At 45.5% G+C, this 23,979-nt stretch overlaps 2 protein-coding genes across 11 annotated transcripts in view; one reads left to right on the top strand and one right to left on the bottom strand.

Moving 5' to 3' along the window:
* The window catches only part of ep300b (EP300 lysine acetyltransferase b), a 38,208-nt gene extending 26,867 nt beyond the window's left edge, over positions 1–11,341 (top strand). For 6 of the 7 annotated variants that reach the window (XM_076265609.1, XM_076265611.1, XM_076265607.1 and 3 more), the window contains exons 20-31: positions 713–793; positions 1,097–1,153; positions 1,337–1,414; positions 3,084–3,151; positions 3,411–3,573; positions 3,781–3,927; positions 4,155–4,268; positions 4,480–4,645; positions 5,031–5,198; positions 5,593–5,754; positions 7,640–7,921; positions 8,126–11,341. In XM_076265609.1, coding sequence (XP_076121724.1) covers positions 713–793; positions 1,097–1,153; positions 1,337–1,414; positions 3,084–3,151; positions 3,411–3,573; positions 3,781–3,927; positions 4,155–4,268; positions 4,480–4,645; positions 5,031–5,198; positions 5,593–5,754; positions 7,640–7,921; positions 8,126–11,218 — 4,579 coding nt within the window. In that variant the 3' untranslated portion in view covers positions 11,219–11,341. The remainder of the gene's footprint in view (positions 1–712; positions 794–1,096; positions 1,154–1,336; positions 1,415–3,083; positions 3,152–3,410; positions 3,574–3,780; positions 3,928–4,154; positions 4,269–4,479; positions 4,646–5,030; positions 5,199–5,592; positions 5,755–7,639; positions 7,922–8,125) is intronic. The other variant, XM_076265612.1, reaches the window with a different exon arrangement.
* A 1,623-nt stretch (positions 11,342–12,964) lies between these two features.
* On the bottom strand, positions 12,965–18,444 carry cbx7a (chromobox homolog 7a). 4 transcript variants are annotated; one of them, XM_076265638.1, is made up of 6 exons: positions 18,080–18,444; positions 16,884–16,927; positions 16,305–16,373; positions 16,135–16,216; positions 14,688–15,063; positions 12,965–14,288 (listed from the first exon to the last, which is right to left on the bottom strand). In XM_076265638.1, exons 1-6 carry the CDS (start codon positions 18,146–18,148, stop codon positions 13,741–13,743), a joined length of 1,188 nt encoding a protein of 395 aa, XP_076121753.1. In that variant the 5' UTR covers positions 18,149–18,444; the 3' UTR covers positions 12,965–13,740. The 4 variants fall into 4 exon arrangements, with proteins under 4 accessions (XP_076121753.1, XP_076121755.1, XP_076121754.1 ...); XM_076265640.1 differs by having other exon boundaries at positions 16,135–16,201; XM_076265639.1 differs by having other exon boundaries at positions 16,305–16,370.
* Between the last annotated feature and the right edge of the window lie 5,535 nt (positions 18,445–23,979).

Here is a 23,979-nt window from a genome sequence, read left to right as displayed (position 1 = left end):
CATGTCCTGTTACATGACCAAACTCCCACAGAAATGCTACTTAAAGTAAGTGGGGACCCACTTCTAAAATGGCACGAGAGGATGATGGGTCGCTGTTGCACCAATTGTTCTTCCTCCACATCCCTAACTTTTTTTCCACCTGTTACCTTGTTGCCATAATCTCCTTTTTTTGTTGTTTTGGCCATGTGGATGTCTGGAGGTTGATCTGTGCTTGGCTTGGCTTTCTGCTCCATGTTATCTGGGATGCTTGAGATGTCTCCGCCTCCCTGGTCCTACCGTCCCACCCCCCCTCGTCTGTCTCTCTCTGTCTGTCGGTCTGTCTTTCATGTCTCGTCCATAACATTTTGGTTTTCACACTTTTTAAAATATTCATTCTACCCTCCCCCTCCCCCTTCTTCCCTTCTCTCCCTCCTTTTTTTAATGCTTGTGATGTCTGCATTGGCCTGCTATGGTGTGACCAATCATCCGCTCCGAAATTTACACGCTATCCAAACACAATCTGCCCACACAAAAATGCTGCATCATGATTGGCTGCTCCCTACGACGACGGCCCTGCCCTCTGCTCCTCCTGTGTGCCTGCCCATTGGCCTGCTCCGCTCTGCCCCGCCCTGTCCTGCCCTGATTGGTGGCTACTTCCGTGTGCCTTCTCTGTGATTGGCTGTGCTCGTGGCAAACGGTGTAGTTCACCAAAATATGGGCTTCTTGCTGACAGGTACCACTTCTGTGAGAAGTGTTTCAACGAAATCCAGGGCGAGAGCGTTTCCCTGGGAGACGACCCCTCCCAGCCTCAGACGTGAGTACCCACTCTCTCTAACACTCCCTTCTCTTATGTTCACTGTCTTTATCAGCAATGTATTTATCACTTCAAGTGTTCAAATGTGGAATGCATCTCTTTGAAATGTGGTGCATGTTGATGTTGTAATGAAAAATGTTCTCTGCAGTTCTCCATCTGCGATGCAGAGCCCCCTGCTGGTCCACCAGTGAGCCTGTAATGCAGATGTCCAATGTGGCGAGTCTAACTTTGTTAACCCACTCTGCTGGGCCTCTGTCTGTCTGTGTCCTCCGACTGTCCCTCTCTGTCTCTTTCTATCCACAGGTCCATCAACAAAGAGCAGTTTCAGAGGAAGAAGAATGACACGTTGGACCCTGAATTGTATGTGCTCTGACAATATTTGCCGTTGATATTATCCAATGTTTCCTTTATATGTCATTGTTAACGTATTGAACACATTGTAAAACATTTTGAGTCATGGCAGGAGTGGATCTCTGCAGAATGTCTTGTCTCCTATTTTACACTTTTCTAATACCCCCCCTCTCCCCCTCCCTCTCTCCTCAGACTTGTTGAATGTACTGACTGTGGTCGTAAAATGCACCAGATCTGCATTTTGCACAATGACACAATTTGGCCAGCAGGGTGAGTTGTATAAGGATTCATGTTAATTGTTACGTAGTATTATCCCCCAGAAACAAACAATACTCTTGATTGGCTGGTAGTGTGGCTATTAATTCTCTATGGCGGGACACCTATGAAGTAGATCTGGTAAAAAAGTTTAATGTCCGTTCCATATAATGCATTTCTCAAAACAATTAGTGCAAACTGCAAAACCTAGTGGATAACCTGCAAAAGCACGTCACTTGCTCAAAATGGATAGTCCATTCCTCATAAGCAAGTATTTATGTCAATGAAACTGCCGGTGTCATCAAAATGAGAAGTCTTGACACCATCGTTTATGAACAAGATAGTCAAATGGCTTTGTCATGTTTTCATTATGGCAGTTTATTCTCTCAGTGTTTTCCCATGCAAAAAAAGGTCAGAACTCGGTGACACTACCTGAATATACTCAAGACAGCACTATACAGTACTTGTACAGCCGTTTGAAAACTACAGTAAAGTTAGAAATTGCTGTAGTTAGGAGAGTAAGTGAGTACAAGACACTGAATATGTACGTTTCACATTTTTACTGTATATGCTCTTTGCAATTCTACAGCATTGTGACAGAATTTGATAACTAGTTCACCAATTTTGTATGTAATGACTCAAGCAATGAAATGAACACTATTAGTTTTATTGGGAACGACTATACAGCATCCATAAGTGGGCAATTCCATGGAAAATTATGTTTTTTGTAACATCCCTAACGCCAATAAAATGTGATGGTATGGTATGATGTGAATGATTACATGAAATTTGAGCATTTGCTATTTTTGGCTGAAGAATGTACATGAGAAAAAATGCACAAAAAATGAATTATCATTCACATCATACAAATGCCAAGGCATTTCACTGGCGTTATGGATGTGACAAAAAGTTAATTTTCCGTGGAATTGCCCAAGTATAGTTCATTTTGACTAACATGACAAAGCAACTGATACATGTCCAAAAGCATTTGCAATTTGTTCAGAGGATGGAGAAATTGCTACTATGATGTGCAAAAATGACTAAATGAACTAATAGTTATGAGAATTTTCATTCTGATCTGAGAAAAGCACCAAAGCGACTGAGAAAAACTGTAAAATGTAGGGTCTGGGAACTCACCGTTGGCAGTGCTCAGTCCGAAGGGCGGGATAATCGGTTGTCTTTCAAATTCCCTCTGCACGCAATAGGACCGCGCTACAACTCATGAGTCCCATGCGTTTTCCCACCAGCGGAGCTAGTTGTACCTACCGGAGCTAGTTGTAGCTACCAACAGCAACATCTATCTTCTTTGTTTTCACGCCGCTAGGGCATGTCTAGATTTTTAGGCTATATTTGGCTCTTTTGGACCATAGCAAACAAGTTGTGTAGTTGAACTAGGAAGCAGACCGAACTGCATGTTTCCTTTGCGTGCCATAAATGCATGGTTTTTGCCTGCATGGCTTTTGGCTACATACTTCAGTGGCAGCCAGGGGGTAAGCAGGGTAACAGCCTTTGAGGTCTCCCGATATACGGAATTAATAGACTTGGTGGAGGTCCATCAGGGTCAAATTAGTCTAGAACACTTTGTTGTGCGTCAGTTGAGTTGATGAAATCAAAAGCTGTGTACCATGTTTGTGTGCTTTCTAATCATGTGTTTCTCTTTCCACTTCCCCCTCACTCTCAACAGATTTGTGTGTGACAGCTGTCTCAAGAAATGTAATAAGACGAGAAAGGAGAACAAGTATGCAGCCAGAAGTAAGTGGAGGCGCTCAAAATCAGGGACTGGGATGGGATTTTTTTATAGCAAATCACAACATGGAAACAAAACTTATTATGCATTCTTCCATATGATGAAATGACAAACTGACAAACTATGTTTCTGGCAGCTGAATAGATAGCTATTTACTGGCACCTGCTCCAGTAGTCATCACTTGGCTTTTGTCATACGTTGTGTCCTTCGACAGTCTGTTTCCTTTATTTCTCATTTCTCCGGCTGTTCCCTCTCCGTCTGCAGGGCTGCCCCAGACTAAGTTGGGCTGCTTCCTTGAGGGACGGGTAAATGACTACCTGAGGCGGCACAACCACCGGGATATGGCGCCGACAGCCGGTGAAGTCACCATCCGTGTTGTCCATGTATCGGACAAGGTGGTGGAGGTGAAGCCCGGCATGAAGGCCAGGTGAGGCTCCCTCGCTGATGAATTCCCTCATAGTTTGGGTTCTAAAGGCCTCCCATAGTAGGCGTCTGATGGTACTGGGAATAACTCATTCAGTGATGGAGAAGGGTCAGAGCATAGCTTTCTTATACTAACCTGGGTTTTGGATGACCTTTGGATGACCTTTCCTTTTAGCTGGTGGCAGTAACGCTTATCTGTTGACCCGCACAGGTTTGTGGACAGCGGTGAGATGTCGGAGTCCTTCCCCTACAGGACCAAAGCTCTCTTTGCCTTTGAGGACATTGACGGTGTGGACGTGTGCTTCTTTGGCATGCACGTGCAGGAGTACGGTTCAGACTGCCCTCCCCCCAACCAGAGGTCAGGACCCCTCCAGAATTTTAATATGAGACTTACTGTGCATAAGAAATGGGTCTTTCATGAAGAGTAAAACATCAGTATTTGCACTGTAAAATCAGTTTAATAACAGAAATCCCATTTGTCTTTATGTTAGAGGGGAATAGTTTGACAACCAGCTCACTCGTAGTTCATATCTTGTATAACCTGACCTCTTTTTGGTGTCTTTTCTTTCATTTTTTTTTGTGTAGGCGGGTGTATATCTCCTACCTGGACAGTGTGCACTTTTTTCAGCCTCGTCACCTGAGAACAGGTGTCTACCATGAAATTCTCATTGGGTACCTGGAGTATGTCAGGAGGCTTGGGTAAGCAATCTCAATGATCTTAAACTAGTTTGATTGTTGCCATAAACCCACCACCTCATTCCACTGCTACACAAACCTGTTAGTTAGCGGTAACTAGCTTGTAACTGGTTACATCTGTTATACATCTGTCTGGCATAGGCATTTGTACCTTCTACATTTCAAACCTGATGTTTTGGACCTGTACATTTCTAACTATGCTGTGTGACCGCAGGTTCACCACGGGGCACATTTGGGCGTGCCCGCCCAGTGAGGGCGACGACTACATCTTCCATTGTCACCCTATGGACCAGAAGATCCCCAAGCCCAAACGCCTGCAGGAGTGGTACAAGAAGATGCTGGACAAGGCTGTTGCTGAGCGTATCGTTCATGACTACAAGGTGGGCTATGTGTATGTTTATGTTGTGAACCAAGAAAGAGGCTATATGGAGTTTTCAAATCTTTTCAAAACTATTAAAAGAACTAAAAGCCAACAGACTTGCATAGCATGCTAGTTTGGATAGTGATGTATTTTGGCAGGATACGTGATTGGAATTGGCCTATTAAAAAGTGGTTACATTTTGGTGAGGTTTCCAAATTGGCCTGTGCAGCTAGCAGGAATGACAAATTGAGTTCTTGTCATATTGACCAATCTACCTACAGAAATATTCCTTGAATAATGGTGACATGTTTTGCAAATTGGAGACATATTGTTGTCGATGTGAGCTGTTACTACCCACATGTTAGTATAATCCACTGACTGGTCATCCCTTGTTTTTTGTGTAGGACATCTTCAAACAGGCCACTGAGGACCGTCTGACCAGTGCCAAGGAGCTCCCCTACTTTGAGGGGGATTTCTGGCCCAATGTGCTGGAGGAGAGCATTAAGGAGCTGGAGCAGGAGGAGGAGGAGAGGAAAAGGGAGGAGAACAGCACCTCCAGTGAGAGCATTGATGTGAGTTAGACATGGATGGAGTGTTTGAGAGTTTTGATTGTTGACCTACATGTTTTGTACACATTTTGGGTCTTTTAAGAGGGGTCTAAAGGCATATCTGTTAAGCATGCACTTAGTTAATTAAGCATTTCTTATGAGTTATGGTTTGTATATTATAGTATAGTATATAGTGTAGTATAATATATGTTTCTTTTCATTAGGCTATTGATTGCCTTGATGCATTAATGTTGCTATTCTCCTTAATGTAGTCTTAGCAACTTTTTAAACTGTTAATTTAACTATTGTAGTGATTTATTTGTAAGTCGCTTTGGACAAAAGCGTCAAATCCCATAACATTTAATGATAACAACTTTTCCCCTTCGATTGACAAAAACATGCTGTCTCTCACTTTTAGGCAACCAAAGGGGACAGCAAGAATGCCAAGAAGAAGAACAGCAAGAAGACAAGCAAGAATAAGAGTAGCCTGAGCAGAGCCAACAAGAAGAAGCCGGGCATGCCTAATGTGTCTAATGACCTTTCACAGAAGCTGTATGCAACTATGGAGAAGCACAAAGAGGTAAAGTGTTTTGTGTTCGATACTTGTGAGAATGAGAGAGAGAGAGAGAAAGTGATTATAGAACAGAGACTAATAAAAGAAAATGGACAACATATCCACATCAACACGTGTTTTTCTTAGATCAGACTGTCAAAGTACTGAAATTGAGATACTGTAAAAGATTCTGTTTGCATTTTCTGGAACACGTTTGTCTCAAATTTAGATAGATATCTGACTTAAAAAAAGGCCTTTCTTGCATGTTTGGCTGTCTGTTTCTGGCCACATGCATGAAGGCCGATGTGAGCAGATTTTTTTTCTCGGCTTGAGGTGGTACTCAAAAACTTCTTCAAGGTTGTCAGGTCTGTACTAGTATTTATCTTACACTTAAGTATAAGTATTATTCATTATTATTCATTATTCTTGCACATATGCCTAATGTATACTAAGTGATGCCATCAGTGCAACTGATAGCCTCCCTGTAAGAATTACCAATACTAATGTAATAAGGGTGTCACGATTTCGATTTTATTTCGAAATCGATCGAAATTACATCTCAATCTCGAACTTCGGACTTAAAAGTAGAATCGACGATGCAGCCACACCCCCAATGTCACGTTCAGCATGTATGGCAAGACGCACAAACACACATGCACGGGCTGAACTGCAGCGTCAACACTCCTCTAATTTTAGGCTGCAGCCAGTTAAAATATAGGCCTACACATCAACCTACCGAAATCAAAGCCCCTCTTGCTACTTTGAAATCACCGGTGTGGAAGTATTCGTTCATTCACGTCAATTAAAACTAACTTAGCCTACTCAACTTGAAAAGTGAAAAGATGGTCTAATTACAGTCCAAAGTTACTTTAAGGCTTAAAATGCACATTTATAAGTACATATTCCATGAACACTAACCTTGGGTCTCTTCGGAGTGTGCTGAAACAATCAAATTAACATTCTGTGTTGTTTCATTTTACTATGTTCACGTCTCTGTTTTAGACTAAAGTTAGTTCTGTTTACATTACAACCTCGCGGTTGGAACGGTTTCAAAATAAAAGCCCCCCGAAAAAAAAAAGGAAAAGGCCAAAAAGAGTAAATAAAATATAAGGAATGCATTAATAGTAATATTTAAATTAGATCGAAAATCGAATCGAATCGTGACTTTAAAATCGAAAATTACATCGAATCGAGGATTTGGAGAATCGTGACACCCCTATAATGTAACTGTACAGATATGATATCTTTTATTCCCAGGTTTGTATGATAAGAGTGTTAGATTTAAGCAATAAACCCCGAGAGGCCATAGGTTACACTGATTCTACAACGGCTAAGGAGCGTTGTTAGGCACGACGCGCTAGTGGAGCCCTTAGCCATTGTAGAATCAGTGTAACCTACGGACTCGAGTGGCTTATTGCTTTTCTAAAACTGTTGCTATAAATAGCTGGCAAAGTTTCATAAAGTAAAGGCAAAGCAACGAGAAATGTAACTATTTATTCATAGATAATCATTCTTCCGCCAAGAAATATATTTCCTCTACCTGAATGGTTGCCAAGCAATGTCGAGACGCAGCTGCTTTAACTTTTGTATCAAGTTATGGTAGCGCAGTAATATAGAACGGAATGCGGTCAAGGTGTATGTTTATGTTTGTGTTTGTTCGAACGTGATTCAGCCAATCACAATCAAAGACCGGAACTATCAGTTTTAGAGTGTGCAGTTTAAATATCTTTGGCATACTGTAATAGACCAGAAAACGGCTCTAACACCCCATTTACTCAAACTCATTAGTGAGACATGTAGTAAAATGGCTTCGATGTGCAATTAGGAACATCAACGTTGATTCCCAAATTAATTATTAAGCTTAGTGATTGGGGTCCAGTGCCAATGTTTAACCCTTTGACTTTCCCTACAGGTGTTCTTTGTGATCCGGCTGATCGCTGGCCCCACCGCCAACTCCCTCCCGCCCATTTCGGACCCAGACCCGCTGATGGCGTGCGATCTGATGGACGGGCGCGACGCTTTCCTGACACTGGCGCGCGACAAGCACCTGGAGTTCTCCTCGATGCGGCGCTCCAAGTGGAGCTCCATGTGCATGCTGGTGGAGCTGCACAACCAGAGCCAGGACCGCTTCGTCTACACCTGCAACGAGTGCAAGCACCACGTGGAGACGCGCTTCCACTGCACCGTCTGCGAGGTAGGAGAGGGGAAGTTTTTTTTTACAGAGGGTGAAGATGGTTTGCTCATGCTCAGAAAAAAAGACACACACTTGCAGAGGGCTCTGAAAGTTATTCGACCAGGAAATGTGTACTTTATCCAAAGTTTGTAGTTGAAGATTCAGTATTATCTGATGTGTAAATATTTTGTTTCTCACACTAATTTGTTCTGTTTTGTTGTGTAGGACTACGACCTCTGCGGGAAATGCTACAACATCAAGGGCCACGAGCACAAAATGGAGAAGCTCGGGCTTGGTCTGGACGACGAGAGCAACAACGCAGCAGCCGCCTCCACCCAGAACCCCAGCGACTCCCGCCGCCTGAGTATCCAGCGCTGCATCCAGTCGCTGGTGCACGCCTGCCAGTGCCGCAACGCCAACTGCTCGCTGCCCTCGTGCCAGAAGATGAAGCGAGTGGTGCAGCACACCAAGGGCTGCAAGCGCAAGACCAACGGCGGCTGTCCCATCTGCAAGCAGCTCATCGCGCTGTGCTGCTACCACGCCAAGCACTGCCAGGAGGCCAAGTGCCCCGTGCCCTTCTGCCTGAACATCAAACACAAGCTGCGGCAGCAGCAGCTGCAGCACCGGCTCCAGCAGGCGCAGATGCTGCGGCGGCGCATGGCCACCATGCAGAGGGCCGGGCAGCCCTGCCCTGGCGGCCCGCCTGGGGGACTCCCTTCTCCTGGAAACAACGGCACAACGGGGCCCAGCACGCCCACGTCCGTCGGTACTCAGCCGCCCACTCCACAGACCCCCACGCAGACCGGCATGCCCGCCCTGCCCCAGCCTGGCGTGGGCGGCATGTCCGGGGGGCCACCTGGTGGGCAGCAACAGCAGCCGATGCCCCAGCAAGGTGGGATGCCCCAGCACCCTATGCACCATCAGTTCCAGCAGATGCCCGGCGGAGGCGGCGGCATGATGAACTCACCGCAGCAACAGATGGCCATGCAGCAACAACAACAACAACAGCAGCAGCAGCAGCAGCAACAGCAACAGCAGCAGCAGCAGCAGCAACAGCAGCAGCAGCAGGCGGCACAGCAGGCTCAGCAGCAGATGCAGCACCCCAACAATATGGCTCCTTACGGGCCGAGAGCTCCCGGCTCGTCCCCTCGCGCCCAGACCCAGGGTAAACCGGGGCTAGGCCCGGCGACACCACCACAGCTGCCGCAGCAGCAGACGCCCCCGCATCTGCCCAACCCTGGCCAGCCACCCATGTCCCAACAGCCACCACAGCAACAGCAGCCTCCCTCGGGCCCTCCTCCGGCCGCCGTGGAGATCGCAATGAAGATCCAGCAGGTGGCCGACGCCCAGAGGAAGATGGCCCAGGCTCAGATCCTGAGACAGGCCACCCAGGGTGGCATGATGCCCCCACATCCCCACCACCCCCAACAGGCCCCAGGCCAGATGGGGATGCCCCACCCTGGGGTGGGGATGGTGGCGGCTCAGGGCTTGCCCCCCCAGGCTGCTGCAGCCAGGGCTCATCTGGAGCAGCAGCAGCAGCAACCGCAACAGCAGGTACCGCCTGGCATGATGGTGGGCGCCGGCCCCATGCAGCAGCAGGGCCAGCCCATGCAGCCCAACTCCCAGGGCCAGCTACCGCCACAGGTACCCCTCCAGCCCAGGGTGGGTCCTCAGCTGCAGCCTCCCCAGCAGCAGTGGGCCGGTCAGGGCATGCCACCCCAGCAGAGGCCAGTCATGATGGGCCAGATGGCACAGCCGGGAATAGTGGCCGCTCAGCAGCAACAACAGATGCAGCAGCAGCAGCAGCAACAACAACCGCAGCAGCAGATTCCCGGGCGCAACCCTCTGATGCAGGGGGGCGCAAGTGGCAGTGCAGGTCCTGGGAATTTCCCCCAGGGGGCACTGCAGGACCTGCTCCGGACCCTGCGCTCCCCAAGCTCCCCTCTCCAGCAGCAGCAGGTGCTCAACATCCTGCGCTCCAACCCCCAGCTCATGGCTGCCTTCATCAAGCAAAGAGTCTACAAATACAAAGGTGGTGCAGCCGGTGGGGCGCCCCCTGGTGGACAACCAGGAGCGGGACCCCAGGGGCTACCTGGAGCCATGGGCGTCCAACCGGGCGCTGTTGGCGCAGGCGCTCCCCAAGGTGGGATACACTTAGGTCAGGGTGTTGGCATGCAGTCGATAGCCCAACTGCAGCAGCAGCAGTTGCAACAACAACAACAGCAGCAGCAGCAGCAGCAGCAGCAACAACAGCGACCCATGTTACCACAGCAAGTGGCAGCCCTGCAGCAGCAACAACAACAACAGCAGCAGCAGCAGCAACAACAACAAGGGGGCATCCCAGGGCAGGGACCCTCCATGGTCAGCATGGCCAACAACCCCCAGTTCCGAGAGCTCCTACTGAGGAGGCACCTGCAGCAACAACAACAGCAGCAGCAGGCCCAGCAGCAGCAGCAGATGGCAAACCACGCTCAGTTCCAGCAGCCCCAGCCCCCCCAGCAGCAGCCTCCGCAGGGCTACATGGGCCAGCCTGGGAGCATGCAAGTGCCCCCTGGTGGCCAACAGCTCCCTCCTGGGGCTCAACAGCAGCAGCAGCAGCAGGCGGCCACCGCAGCCCTGCAACAGAGGCTCCAGATGCAGCAGCAGCAGCAGAACGCCATGCTGCAGGGGGCTGACGGAGGTCCAGGCGGAGGAGGAGTGGGAGGCCCGCAGCAGCCTCCCCAGCAGCCGGGCGGCCAGGCCGGCCCGCAGACCCAAGCCCTCCTCCAGCAGGCCCTGCAGCACCGGCTCCTGCAGCAGCAGCAGCACCTGGCTGGGGGGTCACCCGCCCAGCACAGCAATCCCATGAGCCCACAACAGCAGCAGCAGCAGCAGCAACAACAGCAGCAGCAGCAGCAGCAGATGTCCCAGTCTCCTCATCTACAGGGCCAGCAGCTCTCCACGTCGCTTAGCAACCAGGTGCGCTCGCCGCAGCCGTCGCCGCGGCCACACTCGCAGCCGCCACACTCCAGCCCCTCGCCCCGCATGCAGCCTCAGCCCTCCCCGCACCACATCTCGCCCCAGACCCAGACTGGGTCGCCGCACCCCTCGCACCTGACCCAGCACCACCCAGGGATGGTGGTCCCGCCACCCCAACAGAACCCTCAGCAGCAGCAGAACCCCATGGACGGTGGCCCCTTTGGGTCAGATCAGAACGCCATGCTGTCGCAGCTGAGCAGCATGGGGGCACTGCACGGGCCGGGAGGACCGGACATGCTATCAGGAAATAGCCAGGACCTCAACGCCAATATGAATCACAACTCCTTAGACATCATGTAGCATTGAGGTGCTCCCAGAACACGCCTCACAAGGGAGTGGACAGTGTTAGGTTTTTTGGGGGGTTTTGTTTTTTAAATCAGTACAAAGATTATTATTTAATGTTTTCAATATAAACACAACGAACTGACCTTCCTATGGGAGATGCTACAATAAATCAAAATGTCAAATGAATGAATAAAATAAATGAATGGTAAGTTATTGCTGTTAATATATATATTTTTTCTTTTGCCAATTGTGTACAAAGAGAGGGGAAATTTTTCTCCCTTAGAGAAAAACACAGGTAATATTTTTGGGGTTGGGTGGAGAGGAGTATTTGCCTTTTTTAGGAGATATTTTTAAGATTTTAAAAAGTGGTGAAATATTAAAGAGCAAGTGATTTAATGCAATGGACTTTTTATTGTTTTCTTTTCTTTTCTTTTTTCTCCGTCAACCAGTCTCTGTTTTCAGTTTTGCAGAGTGATGTGGAGTATTATTATTATTGTTATTAATATTATGAATCCAAACATCATGCATATCTTCCTTGTAAAGTTATGGTTTTGCTTTATTTATTTGAGTTTTCAAACGGTTTGTTATGTACCCTGAGACTGCTACAATTCACAAAGAATATATTTTTGTTAATGACTGTTGAAATGGGTAGATGGAGGCTAGCTCCTCTGCCCATGATGATGTCGTTGGGGGAGGGATTTTTAATGGAATTATGTATTACAGTGTTGGGGGGGAGGGGGGGGGGGGGTTCTTGGATTGGGTGAGTGTGCTGTAGTTGGCCAATGGATCTTACTTTCAAGCCACTTTTGAAATGCCTAACCATTGGACACCAATCACCCCACCAAGGGGAATTGCACCCCCCCCCTCCCTGCTCCCCATGCACACTCATAAACCCTCTTGTGAATGTGTGTGTGTGTGTGCGCGCTTTCCTTATTTATGAATGACTTACCAGGAAGTGAAGGCGGTTCTGCACAAAGACGTGCGCTGGAATACAGTGTGTGTTGTGCTGCAAGCGTGTGTGCCTGAGTGCGTGCGTGCGTGCGTGTGTCTGTGCGTGTGTGTGCACATATAAAGTGGGGGCAACTGTCCTTGTGTGGTAGGATGGAGGGGGTGCACCTCATGAACTGCATATTAGTAGAATGAATGGGGGGGGGGGGGGGGGGGGTTTTTCCCTTCTCTCTACGCTTCCTCCCTGGACTTTAGGCCTGGTGCCACCAGACCCCACCCCCTCCTTCAAGTCCCACCTCTGTGCCCACCTCCTCCCACCATCTCCTTACACCTCTCCCCAGTATAGCTGTTTACTCGCAACAGCAACGGGGGTTAATTTAATATTTTTTACTGTACAAAGAAAACACAAGCTGTGGACTCAAATACTGTTTTTTGTAATAAAATTTAAAATAATGACAAAAAATTGTTGTGCTCCTCCTTACCTGCCTTGCGGAAAAAGTGCTGTTTTTAGAATCAGACAAAATCATACCCACATAAACTGTAATAAATGTTGTTTTTTTTCCATGACAACAGTGACCTCTGGGGCTTTCTCGAGGAACTACAGTCAAATTTACAGCGTTGTGTCTCCTGCCTTCAGGATTGCGACCATGAACCAGTATGTTCCCAAAGGTAATCCCTATGAATGTGAACTTGATTTTCCCCTACTTTAAATTTCCATCAGTGGTCCTGTGTACGAATTATAGAGGGAGATCTGGGACGAAGAATGTAAACTAGATTTTTGTTGTGGCAGATAAAACACTCATACGCATGGTGTTGTGTGTGTTTTTTTTTTTTAATTATTATTATTGGTAATAAAAAAATGCATTGTTATTATAAACTACACCAAAAACCAGCAAGCAAACATTCAAGTACACCAAACTGTCTTTTCCCCCAAGATTATTATCTGGTTTTAACCATATGGCGGATAATTTAAATTTAGGTGTTTTTTGGACATGCGATAAATACAACAGAAACATAAAATTCAACTGTGAACACATCCTAGTCCTACTACAGCATCTGCGCGAGCAGTGTAGTGTAAATTGACACCCTCCTCGTTAAAAATGCACAGGCTTCACAACGGAGTAAAGGGAGATGTGCAGCCACAAAAACAGAAATAGAGCCAGGTAACCTTTTTCACCGCGAAAGGCCAACAAGCCAACACATGATTGTGCGCTGCGTCCATCATATACACACATACAGCTGGTAGTCACACACATAAACAAAGCTTCCTGTACTGTATTTGAACTTCATAATGCAGTGCTTTTTTTGAGCTTGTTCTGTTAACGGACAACATCAAAGAAATGAGCTAGAGATGTGTGGAAGCTGTTTTGTTGCAGTGGTTTTTTTACTGGAAGCAATACTGCGGAAAGGTAGTACTACTTTGCAAAAAACACAGAACAAATCACTAGCTTTTGTACAAGGAAGGTTGGAATAATTACGCAGTAAGTGACATTCATGAGTTCCTTCCAAACACCTGTCTTGAACCTCCACCTTTCCTGTCTTTCGGTGTCTTTTTATCTTTTCCTTCATTTGACCTCCTTATCTCCTTTTCACTCCATCCCACAGCCCTTAAAAAAACCCTCAGCTGTCAGTGCCTCTTTGAATGTCACTGTCAAGGAATTAATGGTCACATCTGTCACTATCACTTTGCCAGAGGTCCGTGAGGTGGTACTTGACTCTGACCCCTTCTTACCAATGGAAACATCCCGCTTGGACACCACGACCAATTCGCACTCTGCCTTGATACAAGGGGTGGTAGAGCTATCTCTTGGTGCCAAACAGCTGTCCACCGTGTCTAGGGAAACGTGTGTGTCTGCCTCTCTCGCCGTGGTGGAAGCGCTCTGTGATTCGTCAGTCATCGCCACGTCCTGTGTTGCTTCTGATAGAGAGTCCCTCCCTAAGCTGTCAGGGTTTGTACTCAAATCGGGATCACCCAAAGTCCTGGCTGTGTCATTTAGCCCTGTCCCTGCCATGGGGGTCTTGCCTTCAACAGGCTCATCCCCTGGCCTGTGACACAATCCGCAGTCCTCCACTGCCTCGGTCACCATTGCCATGTCCTGCTCAGCTGAGGAACAGTAGCCATCTGAAAACTGCGGGCCTGAGAGAGATGGAAAAAGGAGGGATTAGGATGACGTCATGCACTACTGTTCCAATCGTGTGAGTAATGCTGTTAACTGTTAGCCAGCAATAGCCATGAAGTTGTTGAGTAAGATATCTGAGATGTTCTAAATATGAGGAATATTTTCAGTATTATAACGCTTAAATAACTAGTGTCTCAACAACATAACCTGGTGTCATGTCAGTGGAAACTAGAGACCTTGTACTTGTTGGTATTTATGCTTGTCTGCCATGTGACATATTTGTCCCCATTTCAGTGGCTTTATGCAATCAGACATAAATAAACCAGGCAGAGGCGAGGATACTCAGTCAGTTCAAATTCCTCAGCATATTGGCTCAACTGCTGCTGGGACACCAACATCATGCCAGCCAAACCTACCGCTGGGAATGTCCTTGTCCTGGTCTGCTTTGTTGTTGTTGTCTTGCAGTGTGATCTCTCTCTTGTCTGGGTATTCCATTGTGTGGTGGTCCTCCTCTTCCCTTCTGTGGTTCTCCTCTTCCATCGAGTCCTGCGTGTAGTGTGGGACCTTCTCTAGACGTGGAGGTCGTGGGTCCAGCATCAGGGCTCTGGTCGCCCCCTGTTTGCTGCGCCGCTTCTCCAGGCGGCGTAGGACACCGGCCCTGTCCCCTGGCCTGCACGGCCGGACCCCGTGCTCCAGCTCTGCTCCCATGGAGCGCGTGAGAGAGAGGCGGAGGCGAGGGGGCGGCTTATCAGGCACTTTGTGGGCACTGCGAAGGTCCATGGGGTACATGTTCTGCATAAAAAAAACAGCATGCCACATGTAGGTCTCATTAAACCTGACAGGAAGTTTTTAGTCTGCTACAATGGCACAGTTGTCAGCCGTGAAATACTATTGTTTATGCCAAGAAATGTGTGAAAAGGAAAATCATAGATACACTTCAAAGCAAGGCTTTGAACCGGTTCATGGAACGAAAATGAAAACGAAAACCAGAAACTTTTGCCATTTAGCTAGAAACAAAAACGTAACCAGAAACTTTGATGTTTTTATGTTCCGGAACAGAAACCGGTTAATACCGGTTCTTTTTTTGTTCCTGGGAAGATTTGTGTCTTCAATGAAATGGTGATGGTCACCTCCTGTCATTCAATGAATGCATGGAGAGTGCAGACAGACAGAGGTTGCCACTAGCAGGCAATCAAAAGGCCTATGAAGTCTCCAAATCTCAATGATTCATTTCACCTGTTTTCTCTTTTTACCTGTAGCAATCTGTCATAGACCTAACAAACTGCACAGGTTAGCTTAGTCATAGGCAGTATACATTGAAATGTCTTGTATATTTAGCTGTTTGTTTCCATGGAGATTCTATTTTTTGTTATTTGTGCAACTCTAGTTGATTCCTTATAATTTCATACTGATGTGGATTAAACACTTGTGTTCTACCACAAATGAGAACATAGAAAGGACGTGCTAGGCCAGGGGATACAGCCAAGCCAGTACTAACAATAGCCAATGTGTTTGAGAGCCATGTAAATTAAAATGGGTATGGCATGCTAGAAGCAATTTCTAACAAGCAGTGGAACAATATTGTGTAATTGAACTTTCACTTACAGAACTACTGAGTGTGTGTGTATGTGTGTGTTTCTGTGTGTTTCTGGTGAAAGACCAATCTGGGCTTTCTGGGGGTGGCTGACCTAGTGCCTCAATGCAGATTCTTGTCAGAATACCCCTGTACTGTCACACCATCCATTGCTTCAGCATGTTCTGCCTACTGTCCCTGTTGTGAATTAGTGAGGTTCTAGGAGTGTAGGATGCTGGTGAGGGGCAGACTGAACCTAATCATATTCATGGTGTGGCAGCCCCACGTACCCTCAGGACTAGCCTGCGTGGTCGGAGGCCCTTTCTCCTATAGGCCAAGGCTCTGTCCTTCTCCTCTCTGGGGAAAAGCACACTGGAAGATTAGAGTGTGTCAAGAACATCTTACATCATCGCTACTATCATCTCTGAATTGTTTTTTTGTCTCTTTCAGAGTTACTCACTTTTCCTCGTACTCCAGAACCAGGCGCGGGTCCAGTATGTGGTCCTCGGGTTCCCATGTGCTGTACCTGCTCAACAGGCCCAAACGCAGACCTCAGCATGAGTACTTACCCAACTGCCTACACACTCTCATCATACAATCGACACAATACACTTTGACGCCTGAAAAGGCATTGAGCAGTGTTCCCTAACGGTACCGTTGTGACTCATCCGATGAGTCAACTGGTGTATGAAGTCTGCTTTGTGATTGGACAACACGTTCTGTAACTAAGAGCCTAGGTGACATCAGTCAGCCTTAGCAGCGCTATGCCAGGAACATGCACTCACTGATATTGACGGGGCTATCAGTATTTTTTGCAAACAGTCCCTGTTGATATAAAATGCCTGTATGGGCAAATAATGGTTGTGATTAAATGATTTGGAGGGTATAGTACAAGGATCTTTCATAAAGATGTATCAGTGAATAAGAAACCATTTCATTTTCTTGCTGTTCTTATGTCTACCTAGCCACGTGATTTAAGTGAATTTATATTTGAAAAATGTGAAATGTGAAACGGTGTGTTCTAGGGTGTAATGCTTACTTTTGAGGCCAGCCTTGCCACTTCAGTAGATATTCCACGTTTCCCTAGGAGAGAAACAGACATATTACATTATAGGCGGTCATTCACAGTTAACGTGGTCATGCACAATATCACTCATAGTTAACACGCTTTGCAGAAGAGATGTCTACCCCTTTAAACTGCCAACAGGGGGCGGGGGTCTTAGGGGGTGTGTATTTAGAAATGGATATTATAGAAGGTGACGTCAACGTCGTGATCGCCACTGTAGTGGTGACGTGTGCACATATGGGTTCGCTCGCGAGTTCAATAAAAAGGAGTTTCTAGAACATTTTAGGATGGGAATAGGTGGGGCCATGGTAACATGTAAACATCTCGAATTGCGCAACGCGTTTCACTGAGAAACCACGGTGCCCCCCACCCTCCCCTCTACGCACACACCCCCGCAGAGATTCGAGCCTACAGTCAAAAGAAAATTACGTGCACATGAAATAGTGATAATACATCTGAAGACTAACCTACGTTATCACTCAATTATTATTATTATTAAACTCTAGTCATTTAGATTTTTTTAAAAGAGTTATTGCAGTAAGCTACCTTACCTATTCGCAGACAACAAACCCTGCCCTTTTGATTTTTGCATCGCAATGTCATTATTTTCATTTCATACAACAATCTCATTGATCTAACCTTGTGTTTGATCAAGTCGGGCAGAACATTAGGCCGTTGCTTCACGAGGACTGCCCATATCCGAATATTCCTTTTAGTTCCTCAGTACAAGTAAATAAACTGCGTAGCCACCAAACATTGGCTGAGCGAAGAGAAGGCGCAGCTATACCCCGACAACCCATACGTTCAGCGATAGCAACGACACACGCGTTAACGCACACACCCCCTGGCCTACAAACGCTGCAGCTCCGGTCAAGAGTGTTACAAAACACATAATTCCACTGTACACATATGCTAAGTTCATAGCACACGGTACCTTTGAGTTCGTTAGTTGGTGAAAAGTATCAAGTTCAAGTTGCTCTGAGTGACAGCTAGCATGACCCAAAAACACGCAAGGAGGGATGACAAAATATCAATGCGTAAACTTGGAATCTCATTTGGCACATTGATGTGCAACTCTATAGATGGGGTTTTAATTAGTGATGTCGAAAGGCTAAACAACCGAGAACAAACATCACATTTATATGTGTGAAATAAATAGGTAATCTTACCTTTCTAACTCTCTTTTTAGTGATAGATTCAACAGCAAACACTTGTTCGCCAAGTGATGACAGCTCCATCGCCACTATCTTGAGCTTCCCGCACGCTATAGGAAGGACGCAAGTAGGCTAGTACGCACTCTCTGTTCCTTCCTACAAAATGTGTAGCCTAAATGGTGAAAGTCGTGCAACCCTTTTCGAAATAAGCCAGGTTTGGTCCTCTTGATAGCTTTTTTCCCTGAACTGAACGACCTGTCTATGTTTCCAGTGTTCTCTAGATGTTCCGACCTATTCTCGCCTCTGTTTGGGAGTTTTCAAATCTGCGACACATCTCCACTGCCTGGCGCGTGCTTGCCAAGGATAGTGCACGGCACGTTCTGATCGCGCGCTCTATGTCCCCCTCTATTTGTCGAGCCCTGGCGGCCGCACGAGTCCGCGCAAGGAGAAGTATCCAAGTATGCAAGCGAAGTCACGGTCATTTTACCTAGTCTAGCCTACATTTTCCCTATTGTGCACTATCATTATTTAAAGTAGTAAGCACACAAATCACAGTAGTCTAGATTAATTTCCAAAATATATTGTTGTTATAATACCTATTGATATTTATTTGAATATTTTCTAAAAACTTCGAAAAGTGTCATTAGCCTACAGCATTTGTGTGGGTTGTGTGTGGTAGAGAGATAAAGATGCTTAAACACATAGGCCTAAGCCTATTTGTTACCTACGTTCACATAATTTATAGCAATATCTGCCATTTCCTGTAGTTTTATGAAATAGCCTAGGCCCTATCTGAAAGACAGGTCTTGATTCAGTGTGTTATTATGCGTTATTTACCAAAATAACCAAATGCACTGTACAATATCAACAGTGGCAACTGTTTTCAGTAAAATCAACACACTTCAAAATTAACTGGAAGAACAGCCCTTTCCAGCGCGCGTGATCCCATTTACGGGAATGTGGAATGACTCATCACGGCAGTTCAATCCCCCCTTTCCGTGGGGGTCCTGGAAATAATAATATTTCTTTTTATGACGGGGCCATAAGGCAATGCTGTTTTCTTCTGCGCTTATGGATGTCTACTTGGCTTTTACACTCACAACCAATTGAAGATTGCCCATGAACCTTATCACGAGCTGAGTTTTTCCTATTCCCGGAAATTAGCCTATAGACCGGACCCACACTAGGCTATTCGTTACCATCTAAAACACTATAGCCTACATTATGAAATGTTGGAGTTTTAAACAAATGTACAGATCAACAAAGAGTTGGTTAAGTTTTCTTTGTTGTATTTCATATGTAGCCTACAAGAATAAGAATAAGCAAAAGTAGGCCTATCAGGGGTCTTCAACCTTTTTACCCATCTGATAGCCTAGCTACATTGACAACATGAACGTGGCCTTATGAACATAGAATTCACATAGCTGAAATCCGCCGAACACAGCTATGACTGCTACCTGGAAGGTCACATGAAAAGTCGCTGTGACCTTTGGTGAGGTGGGGATTTATGTAACATCTTTCACTGAGTGGCATGCCTCACACCATAGATTAGACAAACTCACTTGTCATTTACAAAAAAAAAAACATGTTTCCCATTCCTCATGAACATAGAAAATATTTTTAGACTAAACTTTTGATTTTTGTTAACCTGGTTAGGCTACTGTCCATAGTCTGCTGTGTGCTTTGTAGCCTGGCAACATCACCTTATGCCATCACTGACACTACCAGGGAGCTGCATCATTGTTTAATTGGTAATTTTGTATCAGAAGGATGCATGGTTTCTTTGAATTTGATTTGATAGGAATTTTAACAGGTTTACCATGCGACTGTATCAGATGTATGAACATGTTCTTTGAACATTTTGGAGAGCTACTCACAAACAACTGGGGAACTACTGGTAGCTGGTGAGTGTTGGAGACCCCTGGCCTAAACTAAAACAGACCGAGCCCCCCAAAAAATTTAAGCCTTTGGCAGCCTTGTGTACATTTGGTCAATTGAAAGTCACAGAACTGACTGGATAACTCGTGTAAAGATGCATTTTTCTGTGTTTTTAAGAAACCATGTATCCCTAACTTTGCAATGATATTCCAAGACTCCATAGACACTCCGAAGAGGACTAATAATAACTAATCTCAAGGGACTTCCGGATGGCTGTCCCAAGCCAACCATGAGCAGCTGCTTCAGAAATGAAAGCTATAAATCCCAAAATCTATTGAATTTCAAATTCAAGGAAAACAAAACCATTGTATTTCCTAGAAGCCACCCTCCTACCTGATCCACCTTTATAGTGTATGGATATATACATATATATATATATATAGAGTATTGAATTTTGTATTTTCCAGTAGACAAATACAAATATCGGCTCTGTAATCAGTGTACAACCTGCAATCAGTCTACAGACCAGATGAATGGCGTGATGTATTACAACCAGTAGTCAATCCATTAGGACTGCTTTTTCTCCCAGGTACCAACGCTGATATTACGATTAGATCCAATTTAATAACGCATGGTTTGTAAACTCACAGGCTATGTGTGCACTACCTGTGTTATAAACGGACCTTCCAAGGTCAGAAGGCTTGTGAATGCCATATTCCACACAATAGGCACAGTTGCATACTCTGCTTGGAACTGGATTGGTCCTGATGTGTGGCATTTACAGTACCGAATTGAAACCATCAGTGACATGCTACACAAACATTACAAGCACTATGGCCAGTAGAACACAGTCTGCCATGTAGGGAATGTGGGGATCACACATTCGTTACAGGCGTTTGGGTGGTCATATCCATAGCTCTTCAGTCCACCCACGCTCACCAGGACAAGAGCAATGTCAGGATGTTAGTTATTGTTATTCAGCTCTTTTCACACAGTCATCCTTGCCAATCTGACCTCTAAGCAACATGATCTTGGCACCTGTGCATCCCTCTGTAACTGGACAGTTTCCTGAACATAGGCTCCAGTCCTGTCAGGTTGAACAAGCTCACCTCCTCCACTCTGACTCTGAACACCAGCATGCTACAGGGCTGTGTGCTTAGCCCACTGTTTTACTCCCTTTTCATCCATGAGTGTCCCTGTGCACAGCACTAACTCCCTCATCAAATTCACTGGTGCACCACTGTGGTTGGCCTGATCACTTACAGCAATGAGTTAGTCTATGGAAGTATGGAAGAGGTCCTACACTTGGCAGCACTATGTGCATACGATAACCTTCATCTCAACACCACAAAAGCTAAAGAGCTAATTGTGGATTATTTGAGGGCAGAAAGTGGCAGACATACACCCATTCACATAATGGGGCTGAGGTAGAGTGAGCCCCCAGCTTTAAATTCCTCGCAAATCCATATCCCTGAGGATCTCTCTGGGTCTCACAACATTATATCCCTGAGGATCTCTCTGGGCCTCGCAACACCATATCCCTGAGGATCTCTCTGGGTCTCGCAACACCATCCTGAGGATCTCTCTGGGTCTCGCAACACCATATCCCTGAGGATCTCTGTTACGTGCTACGTCCACTGCTACGTCACCCATTCATGCATTACTCTCGACCAATAACCTGTATTTACCTGTCTTATAATGACTTGTCTAACATTCCTGCCACTCTGCATTTGGTGCTATCATTTCAAAGTCCCCTCCTTCCTCCACCACCACCAGTTTGGTCCCCATTCATTGTCCAGGGGGCAGGCTCTCATCAAGCAGGATCTGCTGAGTCAAGCTGAAACCCGGACCAATGACAGGTCCTACGCCTAAAATTCAAATGTGAATTAAACCTTTAAATCATATTCCTACTCTATGAGAAAAATTATAACAACTGGGAGAAATGACAACAAGTGATACAAACCAGTCTAAGTAAGAGTAACGCCTCCTTGTGACTTTCAGTCCCTTTAAACAATGAAGAGCCTTCGTAGGAATATTGTTTTGCGGATGGAAGAGAGAGGCGACTTTCAGAATTGAAACTGAATGTTCAAAGTGAAACGAAATCTGGACATAGTCAGCCAGTGAAATACGGATGAAAAGTGAGTGAAGTGCCAGCTTCACAGATCTGACTCATCTTGGCTTCCTCTCGTCAGCACCTCAGCCTCAGTCGAGTTCCAGTTCCAGTGTGTAGCAAGAGCGCATGCCTGGAGTGACTGAGTGACTGCCCAGAAACAGTCTGTCAACATTTCTAATTAGTTTAACCGCATTTTGGCTGCGCAGTGGCATTTTATGAAGAAAGATTCAAGGTAATTATCTGGAAATGTTGATAATTTGTGTGAAACATCTATGTTCATTGAGATGATTGTTATTTATTGTGATGGTCTTGGTTGCATATGTAATGGTTGATTATAAAGAATGCTTCAATTTGCAATGTGTAGTGACAAATAGAGTGTGTGTGTGTGTTGGGGGGGGGGGGGGGGGCCTGGGGGGTGTTATAATGGCATAATAATGAGCGGACATTTATCTTATTCCTTTTCTTCCACAATTTAGTTTTTCTCTTCCATGGAGAAATCCTGCCATAGTTCCAGCCCCCTTGTTTTTCCATGGAGTGGTAAAAATTCATTCCTGGAAGCCGGCACCTTTTGCAATTTCACCCTTGAACAATGCTCTTGCTTCCGTTAGCAGGTTCCTCTTTCCATAAGTCTAGACTTTCTTTCATGAACACTGCACCACTCCAAACCTTGTATGTTATACCTTACAAAATACATCAAGTGCTCACAAAAATCTTAAACCCTTAAGTATTTTTCCAGGAAAGGCCAAGTTCATGTTTGATTTATGGTATGGTTTCAGGAAACATTTAGAACCTTCTCCAGATAAGGTAATATGATATTTGATTTTTGAACACACTGATGACCAGTTGAACAGCTGACTCAACTCATCACTTTAGCATGACCAGAAATCCCTGCAGTACAATGTATAAAAGGTAGGAGGCGGATGTGCATCTATATAGACCTGTGTAAACATATCAAAAACTATGCCATGCATGCCAAAATTGGTAGAAGAATGAGAGGATACACATCTAACCTGCCTGCCATTTAAAATTTCCAAAAGAGTATCAGTGTTTTTTACTTGAATGCAAATGTGGCATTGAAAACCACATTACAGAGACAAGAGGCGGAGAAGTGGTAGACTAACTATTAAACAGCGCTTACTAAAACAATGTTCAAAACAACCAAAAACAGCAAGAGAACTTAATCTAAAAAGAATTTGAGAAAACAAAAATAGTAACTGGCATGACATTGACACAACAATGTCATAAACAGGCATGCTCTGTCATCAATCAATCATGACTGCAATCCAATATAATAGTGTCATGATACTATTATTCCATATTATATACAAATTACTTTGAAGGGAATCTGTTAGGAACAAATGATTGAAAATTATTCAACATTTGAAGTCAATTATTTGTGATAAAAAACGAAAACAAAAGTCACCGATACAACAAGGAGCTTGCAGGCAGCAGCACAAATTTGGAGGGACAGATTAGAATACTGATGAAAAAATATATATTGATACAGTAACTGCCTCAAAGTGCAAAAATGATGGAGTAGGCATAGCCTACTGAGGTAAGACGGGGATGGACTATTAGGATGATGTCATGGTATGAGTCACGTTGATAGCGTAGCCGCTAAGTGTCAAAAGTGTAAAAAGAACTCCACCATTTTATAGCCATTGTATGACAAAGACACAAGATATAATCTAGTCAAAGCTACAGGAGCAAGGATGGCTGTCTTTTCAGTAGTAGGCCTATGCAACATTTACATTTAGTTAAGGTGTGTAGGTCAGACTTGAATTGGTTGTAAATAGCTCTTGGTTTCTGTGCAACTTTGTGCGCACCATAGATAGACTAATGGAATGGTGGTGTGCACGAACTTGATTTACACTGTTATTAACTTGTATACCACTAGATGGCGCTGTTGTAACTAATCTTACCA

Source organism: Alosa pseudoharengus, unplaced genomic scaffold (assembly GCF_046254945.1).
Source record: "Alosa pseudoharengus isolate Yale_2024_CS ecotype anadromous, Long Island Sound unplaced genomic scaffold, YU_APseudo_1.1 YU_APseudo_1.1_scf_4, whole genome shotgun sequence".
NCBI lineage: Eukaryota > Metazoa > Chordata > Actinopteri > Clupeiformes > Clupeidae > Alosa > Alosa pseudoharengus.
This window is presented reverse-complemented; position numbering and strand designations above follow the sequence as displayed.

Coding starts and splice junctions, on each gene's coding strand:
- cbx7a (XM_076265638.1), bottom strand. CDS start 18,148: ATGGAGCTGTCATCACTTGGCGAACAAGTGTTTGCTGTTGAATCTATC. Junction 16,217..16,304: donor GTTCTGGAGTACGAGGAAAA/GTGAGTAACTCT, acceptor CTAATCTTCCAG/TGTGCTTTTCCCCAGAGAGG. Junction 15,064..16,134: donor CACGCAGGCTAGTCCTGAGG/GTACGTGGGGCT, acceptor TTTTTTATGCAG/AACATGTACCCCATGGACCT.